The sequence below is a fragment of the Ciconia boyciana genome, chromosome 17 (genome assembly GCF_034638445.1).
Source record: "Ciconia boyciana chromosome 17, ASM3463844v1, whole genome shotgun sequence".
Taxonomy (NCBI): domain Eukaryota; kingdom Metazoa; phylum Chordata; class Aves; order Ciconiiformes; family Ciconiidae; genus Ciconia; species Ciconia boyciana.
Genome location: NC_132950.1, coordinates 8,046,078 through 8,060,570, shown reverse-complemented (window position 1 = coordinate 8,060,570; position 14,493 = coordinate 8,046,078). Strand labels below are relative to the sequence as shown.

Sequence of the window (14,493 nt, the reverse complement as noted above, 5' to 3'; positions counted from 1 at the left end):
ATATGGTATATCTTATATACTTTCTTTGTATTTCTTGGCATGAGAAAAAAAATTAAAATGTAACATGCATGGTCAAAGCTGAACTTGTTTCTTCTGTTTAAATGAGAAAAAAAAAATATCCAAACTACTCACTTAACTATTGCTTCACACTCCAAAAGCAAGTAGATCAGCTCGTATTTTGGGTGCAGTGGGTTGCATATAAATACATATAAGCAAAAGACAGAAGAAAACAGCACAAGTCAGAGCAGAGAAAGGTCCAGGTAGATCACCCTTTGCTGCAGAGACAAGCGGCACTGAGCTCCTCGGGAAGCACAGCTATTGCGGGAGGTCTCCCCTGGCCGTGCCACAGGGCATGCCTGCCCAGGGAAGCAGCAGAAATCCTCCTTGCTTGCAGCCCGCAAGGATGGGATGGGGAGTAGCCACTAGGAACTGCTTCTCATTGCTGGCCTTGCCACTGCAGGTTGATAGCATGGTGCACAACCAAGTCTGAGAGAACATATACAAATCCCAAATCTGCTCAGAAACCAAAATTATTGATCAAAACCGTAGACTTCACAAATGCACAGCAATATTTGGTCTCTACTCAAAAAGCTTAAATGCAGGCTGCTGCCAGGAAGCAAGTCCTTTTTAAAAGTTTCTTAAGACAAGGCTTAAAAATTCAGCCATTACCGAAAACATTGGCTTTAGTCTTTTCCCAGGAGGAGTTTTCCAACCAGACTGGAAAGCTGTTGATGGTGTATAACACACACCTTGGGTCACTACCAGAGTTTATTTCTGTGTAACGGCACAGCGGTCAGTCAAGGCTACTGATCTGTACTGAAGATTAGTTGCACAACAACCTCATTCAGCTGAATCTTAACACCCTCCTCTGGCTGCACGTCTCCAGCATCCTCCGGGAATGAACAGCAATGCAGCTTCCAACCCAGCTCAGCCTGGAGAGAAGACTTGCCAAGTCTGAGATGAATTAGTTGTCTTACACAGCTCTCTCCTCTGTAGCAATACGCTCAAGCTGTCCAGACTTCAGGGTAGGACTTACTGGAGGTAACACAGTCCCGCAGCTTCCCGAGGACGACTCCTTCCCTCTCCCAGCAAAGCAGCACACGCAAAGCATGCACACGGGAGGCAGGTGCCACCACCAGCAGCAGGGATCAAAAATGAGGCTTTATGGCCCCAGAGTTGGTACCAGACACAGCACTTCCACTTTCATCCATGTCAATAATGGAAAAAGGTAGATGTAAATTCTCCGCACCATTGGCAGCCCACAGCGTGATTCAGCAACAAATGTACTTAATGGCCCTGCCTGGAGCACGACCTGCCGATGAGATTCCCTCCAAGGCAGAGGCCGGTCACTCCCCACCGAAATGACCAGAGGCATGAAGGAGCGCTGAGCCACCGGCACCGCCGCCGCAGCCCGGCAGGTCCGGGGCTCCGCTCCCCCACGGGCAGCTCACCCGACTGAGCCCACTGGGTAATAAATCAGCAGCAAACGCTGCAATGAACCAGATTCAGCTGTTTGACTTGCTGCGGTCACGTTTAGGAAATGGTTATGCCCGTGTTGGTGAGGCAGCAGGATGAACAGACTGTTCAAGACCACCTCTGTGGTCCAAACCCAAATCCCTTAGCCTTGGATGTGACAGTAAAGCTTTGGTCTGCCTGTCATTTTCATAGGCAGTATCATGATAAACACCTCTTTTCCTTTCTTAAGGATGCAAGCTGTAGGGTTTTTTGGGCGGCGAAAAATAAATAGGAAAACCCCCCCAGGTACTCAAAGCCAGAGAGGATGCAGATTAAATGTTCTCAAACGCATGAAAAACAGATCCGTTATCCTCATGTGCATCTCAGAAAACGATCAAAGGAAAAGTAATTAGTTCTTCTAGATCTGCCGCTGCCCACAACACAAAGCCCAGCCCCTATAAGCCGGAGCTTGTCTCAATATTGGATCTGTCCCTCAGGTTTCCTATGGTTCAGGCAGCACGGCGCTCGTACATCACTGCCCAAACAATTCCCATGGGACAGAGCTGCTCTGCAGCCTCGAACACACCGGCAGCAAGCTCAGCCTTCCTGTTTATCCCATAGCCCTCCTCTTACGCTACCGACCCCCTACCTGCCTCTGTAGCTTGCTAGTGCATTTTTAACAAATTAAGCACATTTCTTCCGTGTGTCCATTCCCCACTGCTTTGAAAAGTGCAAGTCTAACTAGATCTGCTGGTTCTTACTCCTAAATACCCTCCCCTTGTAACGCTACCTAAATCAGTGCTCTTGATGTTCAGTTTCACATACTAGCACTAAGATACCAGCTGCTCAAACCTCCGTCTTTAAGAGCCACCAGCCATGAATACTTACTCACAGCCAAACAGGTCCAAACTTACACCACACTACAGCTACTCCCACTTTGCACTAAGGCTGGGCTTTGCACGAAGCCCGTGTTATTCAGCGGCAGCATCCCCTTGCTGCCTCTGCTCACCCAGAAGTGCAAGAGGCACTGCTGTCTGCACAAGGGCCCTTGGCAACGCGAGTATGATTACACGGGAGGTCCAAAGAGCCGTCTTTATTTGTCCTGCTAGAGAAACAAAACGTAGATGTTTAGAAAATTCAGTGTAACTTACTTCCCACTATTCAGCAAAGCAAAGGGACTTGTGGTTGAGGTTGGTGGTGCCCGTGCATAACAACAGGCTAGGACAGAGTGGTCTTGGTGGGGAGAACTTTCGAGGAACAGCCATGATTTGCATCTCAGTACATGATGTCTGAGGTTGCTTTAAGCCATCTTTGGCCTTCTTCGTGTATTGCTTAAAGAATTCAGCAGGCAAGAAGGCTGAGCAGGAGAGAACAGTGGTTTTGCCCTGGAGGAGGAGGATTTTGCTCACATAAAAGCCCCCACGCCATGGAGAGATTTCCCTTCAGTGGCGAGATTCCCCTCGGAGCATCCTGACCGTGTGACCGAAGCAGCTGGGCAGATGCAAGTTCCAGACTTCAAAGACCGAAGCTGACAGCTTCGCCTCTGATGTTTCGCTAAAGAGATGGGAGTGCCAAGTGCTTTAGCCTCCTGTTTTATTAATATGCTGCTCTGATGGGCTCATGTATAATAGATTCATAAAGGAACAGCAAGAGGTTTACATCCAATTTCCATGTTGCATATGTTTTCTACTAAACACTATAGGCTCTCCGTTCACGTCTTAATGTTTGTCTTCGCTGATGAATTTGCATGAGATTTGGGGTTCAAGCAAAGGACAAAAAGTTGGTCACCAGTTCTTCAACTGGTTTCCATGACTTTGCTCCAGACAGGAGCTACGAATTAAAAGCACAGGGAAAACGTTTCCATTTTCTCTCTCATTCCTAACAATGGCTGCTGTTGAAGAAACAAGTGTGCAGCCAAGGGTTTCCTTGGGCACCCTCAACGCTATGCACAGCCTCTTGGCAAGTCATTTTGGAGGCAACGAAGCCGGAGCCCTGGGCCGCTGCAGCCACTGCAGCCACACAGGCAGCAGCACTGGGAGAGCTCAGGGCTGCAGAACTGCAGCAGCAAGACCTTGTGATGAGCAGCACCCAAACACGCCTGGCTCTGGTACAGCTCACTCCAGTCTGCAGAGACACAAGGGGCTTGTAGCTCAGCGCTCGGCCAAAAAAGGAATAGATTGCACCCCAAACTTCTCTCTACTCACAGAACAGGTTCTTAGCTGCAACGATTAAAAAAAAAAGATGAACTTAGGGTGTATGGTGGATGTCTCCTTCAAAATTTGAAGTTCACCAAACACATTCCTGGTAGGCTCCAGTAAAAGAGCAGAGGAAAACTGAATTTGACTTTGTGAGGGTGCCGAAAGCCTCTATCTTCCTATTTTCGAACCCAGAACCAGCCTTCCCCTTTACAGATGAAGACATTTTTGCAGCACGACTCCGCACGTTGCCTCCAGTTCAAAGCTGTCACCGCTCCCCTGCACACGCAGTCAGAGCGACACAGCCATGGCTCCCACATCTGCATAGCGAGACAGTCGGTCAGGAGTCTAGCTCATCCTATATGGCACAAGGTAGAAGTTTCCATCACATCTCAAACTCATTTTTTTAATCAGACAAGACATATTCGATAACCTTTGTAGGACTGGTGGTTAGGATTTATACAGTTGAAAGGAGGAGAGCCTGGCTTGCGCTGGTATGAATTGCACCAGCAGATCAGGGCACTGCTCTAAATGAGGACCTTTCCTTTATGATGGTTACTGCTGGATCCTTCAGAAGATGAAAACTCCCATCCTGCAATCTCTAGAATACCTAAAATAGAGTAATGGGGATTTCTCCATGAGCTAAGCTACCTCGTTTACGTGCTAAAAAAAAAAAGAAGAAAAAAAAAAAAGACGACTGATGGCCCTCATTGTTTCCAGCTTAGCTGTAATGTTAGATGCTATTCTTGGTCAAGAGCTGCCGAAGCTTCTGAAGCTTGTGAAGCGGTTTGCTTTAATAGCACACAGCGTGAAACAAAGCAAAGATGGAAAGTCTTCCCAGCGAAATGCCTCCTTCTGCTGAGCTCGCTGTATCTCACTGCCTCTTGGAAATGTTTAATTATAGACTGCAGATTCTAAAGCATTTTCTTCCAATTATTTGGTCTCAGGTCCAATTTCATAAAACCCGTATTTTATACTCCTTCCCAGCGATGATCGATGCAAACAGATCACTTCATCAATTCCGTCTGGGCAGAAAAACAAGCCAGCACCTCACCCGCTGCACTGTAATTCATTACCGGTCTGAAACAGCTGGCCCAGGTACACAGCAAGCCGTAATAAAATTAAAGGACTGTTGATAAGACCTGGTATCTTTAAAGCTCTAAAGTGATGCTCTATTTTTACCTTGGTTTTCTACATTGCAAAACATACAGTGGGTATAAGCTGAAGTGTCCAAAAAAAAAGAGTTAACAGCTGTGGAATAGGATCTTCCTCCTGTGCGCAGGCGATGGCTCGTCTCAGCCTCTTCTGCCGAGAGCTCCCAGGCCGTGGCCAGTCCAGCACTCACCTCCGAAGGGCATTAGTGGCACCACGCTTGCAGAAGGGACCCGGCTGCCGAGTTAAGGAACAACTTTTTCTGAGGAAGCATAGCAGAAGTTCGTTCCCCTGGAATGCAGCCGTGTCTGTGGTTAGACCCGAGGAGGCTGGTGGTGGTGCAGGACGGCCAGCGTCTGACACGGCAAAGCGCACAGCGATGCTCTGCTGGGAAAGACACAGCTGCCTCCAGGAGCCTCAGATTTTCAAAGGCCAAACAGATACGTGTACCTGAACGAATGAAAAACATCTGAATATCAAAATCCCTACAGCAGCATCCCTCGCATCCCTCCTTTCCCCTCCCAGATGCACCACGGCACAACTCGAGCTGAAGCATTCCTGAAGTATTACAAGAACAGATGAAGTATTCATCCCCCAAATGTTTGTTAGGTTTTTTTTATACAAAAACTTCATCTAAGCCAGAGTGTAGGCTTCAAAATTATTTACATTTCCTGAAATGTATGGAAACACAGGAAGCGCTGGCCAGCAGATCCCTCAGTCCTGCTGTGAGGTTCAGGCACAACCTGAACACCAAGACCCGTTTATTTCCAGAGGGCAGAGATACACCGGGAACAGTCTCCGCTGCAGGCTGAGAGCCCTCCCGCCTTCTGCCTCTCTCTAAGCTACATTTCTTTACATAAGCAGTGCCTGCTTTTATAGACCTGACTCACAAACCTCCCCACCTCAGTAATATTTTAAAATAAATTTAGCACTGGTGATACATGCCCGACCTAGAGGGAACACCATTTATAGCACAGCAGGGAAATATCCACGTATGGCCCCTTCTGCACTTGGCCTCTCTACTCGGGTGTTTCTCTTGCACCAAGGAGACAGGCTGAAGAAGTCCAAGTGTCGGTTCAGGCTCCCCCCTGCACTGCGAGGGGGGAGACGCTCGCGGGCTCTCCCACTTGTTCAGCACCATGACACAGGCACCCACCATTCTCCAGCGGCGACAAGGTCCTTGCACGGTCCAGCTACTCTTTAATGTCATAAACGATCATTTGTGCGTTAATAGCTGGGCCTGCCCGGGACACCTGATCAGCACTTTCACAGCTCCTCACCATTTCTTTTTACACCTGCAATATTCCTGAACATCCTGCAGAGTTTTAAGAAAAGGTTCCTTTAAAAAAATCTGACGTTTCAGCAGCATTTCACCCTGAAAGAAGCCAGCTCAGCGCGGGTCTGCAGTCAGACGGATCTGTAGCAGATGACACACCAAGGCACGTGTACCAGCAAACATCTTAAGAAAGTTTCCACTGTGTAGCTAGCAGCAAAATGGGACTTCACAACCTGCAGCAAGGACCTACTAGTTCTTTTCTGTGCATCTTTAGAAAGACAAAAGATGAAGAATATTGTCCCCACTTCCAAGAACCTTGCATCAGATGGATGGGTATGGGCAAGGAAGATAAGAAAAGAAACAAAACAACATCTGAAGGGCCTAAAGCCTACCTGTTTACAGCGTTTGTGGAAGAGCACACTGTGCTCCTGCACCAACACAGTTATCAGCGAATTTTCAGCTAGAGCTCTAGGTGTGGCTTTGATTGATAAGCTTCAAGTCACCCTGGGACAGCCTTTCTGGACTTCAAAGTAAGGAGAGATTTTTTAAAAGAAATGAAAATTATGAGATCAAAAAATAAATTGATGTGTTTGAAATGTCTAGTTGAAGCCAGACACCCAGGAAGCAAGGGAGGAGAATCTGTCAGGCAGCGCGGTGAGCAAAGAAAGGTAAAGGAACACAAGATGCAAGACCTAAGCGGACACGATTGCGGAAGACTTCTCAAAATCACACCACTGGCTGACAGAGGATTCACAGGGCGTGAAAGTCAAGACAACCAGAAAATAATCCACAACGAGAACACCGCAAATGCTGTTTCAAAGGCAGAGGGACTTTGATTATGGCCAGACTTCTCCTGCTTTACTAGCAGTGCTATCAAAACTGGGTTAGCAAAGCCTCAGGGTCCCATTAAGAACAAAGAGCAAGGAGGACTGCAACGACAGGGAAAGACAAAGCAAGGGATGAGCAGCGGCACACATGCTCGTAATGGTCTCAAACAGCTTGCAAAGAAGGGGGAAGATGAAGGCAACCGCAGGCTCCGAGCGTTTAACGAGCACATCCCAGACGCTAAGGCACAACCACTGGCAGCACAGCTTTTGTACGTGAAGAGCCCTGGTTTGGATAAAGGACTGGCATTCAGAAAATGTAAACACCTGCTGTAAACATTGAGATTTTCTATTAAAACATTCAAAAATCAAGTCCACACAGCAGTACATCTCCCACTTCCAGTGAAACGGAGAAAACAAAGACACTCCTGTCTCTCCCTATGAATTTCTAATGGAGTGCCGTGCTCCCTTTCAGCCGGAAATCTGCTCATGGAATGGCACCAGGACTAAAGGAGCAGAGCACGGCTCATCCATAATGCACGAGCACCCACCGCGCCTGAGGTTGTCAGGAAGGACAGCAGTTTTCAATATGAACAACAGTGTTCTGGGAGGCGGATGGTTAAAAATATATATCTTACGCCTGTGCCACTATAAATTATTGACTGTACAGGGAGCTGGAAAAAAGGATTCCGCTCCATTAATAATTTATTTTCTAATCCAAAAGAAGATGGAATTTTATGCACCACTTATTACCACCGCCGCAACTGGAAAAAACTAACTGCACTTCCCGCTATCTGAAACCAGAATTGCCTTTCCATTTTCGAAACCGTTTTTGAAGTTTCTTCTCTAACATGAAACATAGTCAAAGCCTTCCCTTGAGAACGCATATGGTCATTCCTGAATATTTAGTAGGCACATTAAGGATACAGAAATCTACTCTACTTTAAAGCAGCACTACAGACACAGCACGACAGCTCTGAAATGAAGAGAGCTACCGCTCTTCACTCCGAGCCTTATGCAAATAGACAGGTATCAACGCTGCCAGGCAGATTTTCTTGTTTGAGAAAATAAATTTGAGTGGCATGGAAAGATTTAGCACCAATTGCAAAAACACCAGATACAGATGGGTCCTTCAGGCACGACGCTGCCTGGTTTGAACATCTGAGGATGGAGGTGGCCCAGACCGCAGCATGGCTAGAGAACTACAGGGGACGACAGAACTTTACAGAGAGAGTTTCTATGAATGCTTGTACCACGTTCAAAGTATCCGCTTATTTTTGGTGTTTGTGTTGTGATTGCAGAAGGCGGGGGGGGAGGTACCAAACTACTGAGAAGTGTATTAAAAAAGAGGGGAGGCACCTTATGCTGAGAAGGCTCTTCAGGTCAACATCAGTTTTGGTGTGCATTTGGGAATTAAATGTTTTATACTATGGATATATAGAAAAGTTTTTAAAGCTTACCTGTAAAGAAAACCATCCTTGTTCCATCTGTCAAAGAACAGCAAGAAAACAAGTCATGGCTATATCCAGACCCTTCCAACACGGATGTACCTGCAGGCAGGAGGAACACATCCTGCCAAACCGAGCGCTTTGGGTCAGGAAATGCCCCATCACATCTAATATTTGGTACAAAAATGGCAAACAAACTAATTCGTATGTTCAGTGACAATCCCAAACTGGAGAGATGAATCTTCTCTGCCTCTTCCCTGAAGTTAAGGCAGGCAAAGATTGTCATGGGGAAAGAACCAAGCACCTTGCTTAGAATTCTAATTTATTATTAAATTACATATCAAAGCTTTTTTTCATACATACAGAGAATGCACAATAGGTGACAAAAATAATTACAGTTACAATAAAATAAGTTTCAAGAAGCTATATGAAAAGCAAAAAATCAGAAAGTGCAATCAGAAAATCATTTACAAGGGTCTGGACTGGGACATTTTGTGAGAAAGGGTTTTGTTTTATGTCGAGTGTTTATTTAAACTGCTTTCCTCACTCAGTAGTAGACAGACCAACAACCGCTTATGTATTTGGAACTGAAAGCATGACACTGGTTTCAAATATCCAGTCGACAGGAGAGATACAGGGCACCAAGAGGACTTGCAGCTCTCACCTAGAATATGGCTCAGTTTTGTCTCAGTATGTCTTTCACTGTAGTCTCCTGTACGGCGTATTGCTCAACAGAACCACTGCTCTGAAGGATTTAATAATCTGAAACTGTTAGAAGGAGTTTTGGAATTATTTCCTCCTTCAGAAGTGATACAGCTGTTACCTCTCCTTCCTGTTTGAAATGAAAGCTTTGGGGAAAAAAAAAAAAGTAAAAATAGGAAAAGGTTATGCATCAAGTGATCTTGGGAAACAAGCTGCTAGGTTTAGAGAGTTAAAATAGTCCTGACTAAATGAGTCACACAATCAGAAGTGGTGGACCAGACTTTGCTCCCTGTGTAGCAGTTTTGGGGGAGCTTGAGGAACATAGCTCCTCAGAGGACGCAGCCCTGGAGAGCAAGCTGTCGACAATTTATCCGAAACTTTCACATCACCTAAAATCTACTGTTGCTCTTTCGTTTTCAACATCCAGCGAGGAACTGACTCTTTCTGCCCACAGTAATCCTAAAACCGTCCAAAAGAAAGAACTTCTAAAACTACAAATGAAAAATTCTAGTTGATTATCCAGTGTAATGAATCCACCAGGAATTTATACCACACTTAGATATCCAAAACCTCCTGAAATCAATACTGGTTAATAAAAAGGGTTGTGCCTTCCCTGGAAGGGCAAACTCTACTACCAGAAGCACCGCACTGCTTGGTCCCAGAGACGTACAGGATAGCAAAGCCCTGCCTCCATCCTTGCTTAGGCACGTTCCCATGAAGGGCTGGGGATAAGTTACGACTGCGGTCTGGGCTGTGGCCACACAAACACTCACTATTGACTGAAGATGCAATACTGGGTGTTGCCCGAATGCCATTCCTCTGCTCTAGCAACCAGCGCTTGAAGATCAGATAAACATGTGAAAAAAGAGTCTAAAAAGCAAGGATAAAAATACTCGCGTCCGCGTGAAGCGTGGCATCAAAAGTTATTAGTATGACCCCTTATGTTCTAATGCAGAGCTAAGGGGTCGTTGGACAGGTTTAAAGTAGGTGCTTGTGTACTGGCAAGAATAAAGCAGAAATTTAAAAAGTGTGTGTGGGAGGGAAATGTGCCCTGTAGAAATATTATGGATTATCTCACTTCGTTTCAATGGCTTAGCAATAGTTTTCTTAGCACAATTCTATTTGGTTGAGTTACAAAACTGCAACTTTGCCAGGAATTGCAGAAATGAGAATTCTTTAACCACATGTTTTTTCCTTAGAGCAAGAGGAACCACACAGAATGAGAAATGTAGAGAACATATTTAGCAACAGGAGACATACAAACCTATATTTTGGGGTTTGAGATTAAATACTACAATCCACTGTTTTAGTTTACAGTCCACTGCCCTAACTACAGGTCCGTGTTACTAGAGACGTTCAGGAGAATTAGCAAGTCTTTCCCCTCAGCTATACGCAAGCACACCACTTCAGAGAGCAATGCAGAACGCCTGCTCACATTGCTAGAGGACTGCAAGAAGATGATGAAAGGGAGACTACAAGGTTAATTAAATGTATTTTTCAACACAAAACTGTCTCAAAATCAACACAAATAAAAACCACGGAGGGGTTGCCAACACTGAAACCATTTCCAGTAAAGCTTTATCAGAGATAATTCAGCATATTTCTGTTATTTTATACTAAAATATATCAGTTCCTCCATAACATTTTCATAACATGAAAAATCAATTATGTTTACATATTTATTATAATCTACATATTTTCCATAGCAGCTTTTTCACACAATAAGATTAAATATATGCACCAAATAATCAATTAAGTCCAGTAAAAAGACTGGTTATAAGATTAAATAAGTGAATTTATTTACGGTACTGCAGATCCCATATTGCCAACTATATAGCAACCAAATCCTACAAATCCTAAACAGAAGCACGACTGCTGATCAGGGTCCCTTAGGGTGGTGGTGGAATCAAAGAAAAAGCATCGGATAGAAGAGGTTTGATCTCCCAACACACAGATTCATTAATAAACCTCCTTTATCCATCAAGGTTTTTTATAAACCCCTTTAATGAACACTTCATTTCAAACCAGGAACATTCCCAAATCAACCAAATAATCACCCTTTATTTAAAATAGAAGCCCCACAGTTTTACACGTATTAACTCCAAATGCTTTCTAACCCCAATGACAAGATGACTGATCAGAAGCCTTTGTTGACTTTTTAGCACAAAGTTATTAGTCTGCAAATAAGCCTTCAAATCCAAACAAACATTTTAGGCGCAACAGTATGGTTTTGCACACTACACAGGCACAAGTCTCTACTCCCTCCAACAGGTACTTCACAGACACTATAAAAAGCAGTAAAAAATTGCGTCTGCCCCGCTAGACTTTGTTCCAGAAGAGAAGCTGGAGACTATCTGACATTTGTAGGTAATGGCATACACGAAATCTGTTAGGAACACTGTAAATTGATTGTGAAAAGAGTTAGTTAATCAAATTCTTAGAAAGATATTCCAGTGCCTCAGTTTGAATTTATTGGGTTATAATATGACAGATGGAAAAGAGCTGTTGAAAGAGCAGAAAAATCCGTAATTTGTGAATCTGCAATATCAAAGCCATTCCTGATGTCAGCTTTGTTTAGAGACGCAAATACAACAGTATTCATGTTGCATGTCTGGACAAAAAAATTTCCCCCCACACTGATAATGGTAAATAATACTTGTTTCGCTATTCATACATTCAACTCTTTACTATGAGGAGTTATGTCCAAAAATTTTGCACGCTGATACATTTGCCTCAGGTATAACCATCATAATTTTCATTTCCAATTGACAGTTTAGATTATATCCTAGTTACAGTGTAAAAATATTAATGCTATTAGAATAACTTTATCTAAATTACAATATAGACTTTTCAAACTGCTTATCATGTCTTTATAAAGACCTTTATGATGCCAGCCAAAATCAAAGTATTTACACCCAAAAGACTACTTTTAGGTGAACTCATGTTTGGTCACTTTTCAGATGACTGAACACTATAGTAAACAGCTGCTAGGACACTGTGCTCCCTTTTTACAAAGGGGGACTTGTCAGTCCCTTTAAAGCCACAAGAAACCTTACAAATATTCCTCAGAGGGTAGTTTATTAATATTCTGTGCAAAAAGTGAACTGAACAACCCTTTTTTTTTTTCTTCTTTTTTCACTTTAAGGAATTTGTGTGAAGCACGGTTTTCACAGCACAAATTATGCAGAAATAACTAGTATCTCAACCATGAGTTAAAAAAAATTACAGAACATGTACTTAGTAGTAAAGCAACCTGATGGCTTAAAGCTGCAATATTCTTCTCACAGGGCAAAAGTGTTCAGTACTGTGCTTGGCCTACAGGGGAAACACGCTTCCTGCCGAGTTTCCACCCAAGGCAAGCGTTACAATCTTTTTCCACCTACCAGCCAACAACAGACCTCCCCAGCACTGCTGAGCACAGAAACAGTTCTACCAGTTCTGGTAAGCATCCCATATTTACTTACCTTGCAGTGAGAAAGGGAATTAAAGACAAAGAAATCCCACAAAATTTAACCAAAGGAAGGTGTATGGCAGGGAAGGAGAAACACTGCAGCTTCAACCCAAAACCAGTGTCGCAGTCTACCATCATAAGCTCTAAACATCATGCTGATACTCCCAGCCATAACGAGCAGGCTGTCTGAAGTCTGTCGCTTCCCCCACTCACTTTTCCTTGACTGGGGGGAGGGATGGTGGTGATGAGTTTAGCAGAGTCCATGGGGGAACATCCATCAATGAAAAGCATATAGAAGCAGTAAGATGGTACAGATGCCAATAATGCCACCCAAGATGAGAGAATCTCGTCGTTTCCGAAGGTTGATCCTTTGAATCAGGCTGTTCACTGCTGGGAATCGATCTTTAAGGAGTCTGAGTCAAGGTCATATCAGCAAACAGTATCTTCACTAACGAGCCCCAAATTCTGTATGTGGAAATCCCCATACTGCAAGAAATGCAGAACTACTCCCAAGCTGGAAAAAGCAGATGCAGTAAAAAACACCTGATGGATAGTTAGCAGGATTACAACTGTACTTCACTAATAACAGGCAATGAGAGAAAAGAGACAACAGAACAGCTTAGAGTTCACATTCACACAGAATTCATCACCTGATCACCTAAATTACAATGTTTGATATACTTTAATCTCCAATATGTGAGGCTTAGTTACTTTTAATAATTGTATTTAAATGAGAATAAAAAAAATAAATGGGGCAGTTATATAAAACACCTGTGGAATTTATTTAATGGAATTCTGTTACCGGTGAAGGCACTTGACTGAGAAAATCATGCACATTGCATGACTATGCACTGTTCAAGTATAGCACATAAGGAAGAACTCCTCTTACTGTAAAATCATAAAGATGTAAATCTATCTTTTAATGTACAAAATACAATTGCCAACAAGATAATAAGTTTCAGAGCTTCATGTCTTTGGAACCAAGAATCTTTTAAGGCCAAAGCTTATTGAATTTTTTTTTCGTTCTTGCCAGTTGCTAAGAACTGTAATGAAATTTATGGGTTACCAAGATACATCTCTTCAGGATGTAATCTATCTAATCAAATGACACTAATGTTGTTCTTTGGGCCCTTGTGACAGAAAGGAAGGAATAAGTGGGAAAACGACAAACATGCATGACTTGACAGGTCAGCACATTCTTTAGCCATGAGCACAGAATGTGAGGAAAACCAACAAACCCAAATCTTAACATCTAGGAGACTGTGACAGACAAGAGGATACTCAGGTCATGAATACTCTTAGCTGCAAACCACAACAAGCAGCAAGGCTTCAGCTCTGGACAGTCTCGAAAGCAAAAAGCAGTAAGTAAAATGAAATTATATTTTTATGAAAACATATAGCAGGGAAGGCCATAAAATGCAGTTGCAGACCTCTACCTGAAAATTAAGCTACATTGATTTATATGCAGTATTCAAATTCGAGTAAAACCAACTTATTCACCACATTCATCATTAGGATGCTTCAGTCAGATTATCAAGTGAGACTGGTTAAAAAATGGTCTGTTTGTCACTAATGACAATACCACTACAGGTTATACAGCCATTGACATTGCAAAGCATTCTGATGCCCAAATGACAGTGTGAAAAACTGTACTATAGCTCTTCTTATGCACTAGCAACACGAATTTTTAGGAAAGGATACTAGCCAAGGTATTCATCTTGCTTTGTATTGACTTCAACATCCCTCTCTGCGAAGTCATATTTTCTTTAGTTGCCATGGCAATGCTGGAAAAAGAAAAAAAAAAAAAGAGTGGATCAAGTTGTTGGTGCTCAGAATAATCTACCGCTAAAACAAGAGGAAAGCAAGCAGGCAACGCTTCTTTAGAGAACAATGAATGAGGTGAAGGAATATGAATGAAACCACATTTTTTCCATTAATCTCTATCCTTTACACTTCAAGGATTCTTCTTTCTATATAAGCCATTAACAAT

At 43.4% G+C, this 14,493-nt stretch overlaps 1 protein-coding gene across 2 annotated transcripts in view; it reads right to left on the bottom strand.

The window, feature by feature from the left end:
* Nucleotides 1-8,695: 8,695 nt before the first annotated feature.
* GOSR1 (golgi SNAP receptor complex member 1) overlaps nt 8,696-14,493 on the bottom strand; it is a 34,430-nt gene continuing 28,632 nt past the window's right edge. For both annotated transcript variants that reach the window (XM_072882078.1, XM_072882079.1), the window contains exons 8-9: nt 14,205-14,287; nt 8,696-12,905 (exon numbers count right to left, since the gene is read on the bottom strand). In XM_072882078.1, coding sequence (XP_072738179.1) covers nt 12,781-12,905; nt 14,205-14,287 — 208 coding nt within the window. In that variant the 3' untranslated portion in view covers nt 8,696-12,780. The remainder of the gene's footprint in view (nt 12,906-14,204; nt 14,288-14,493) is intronic.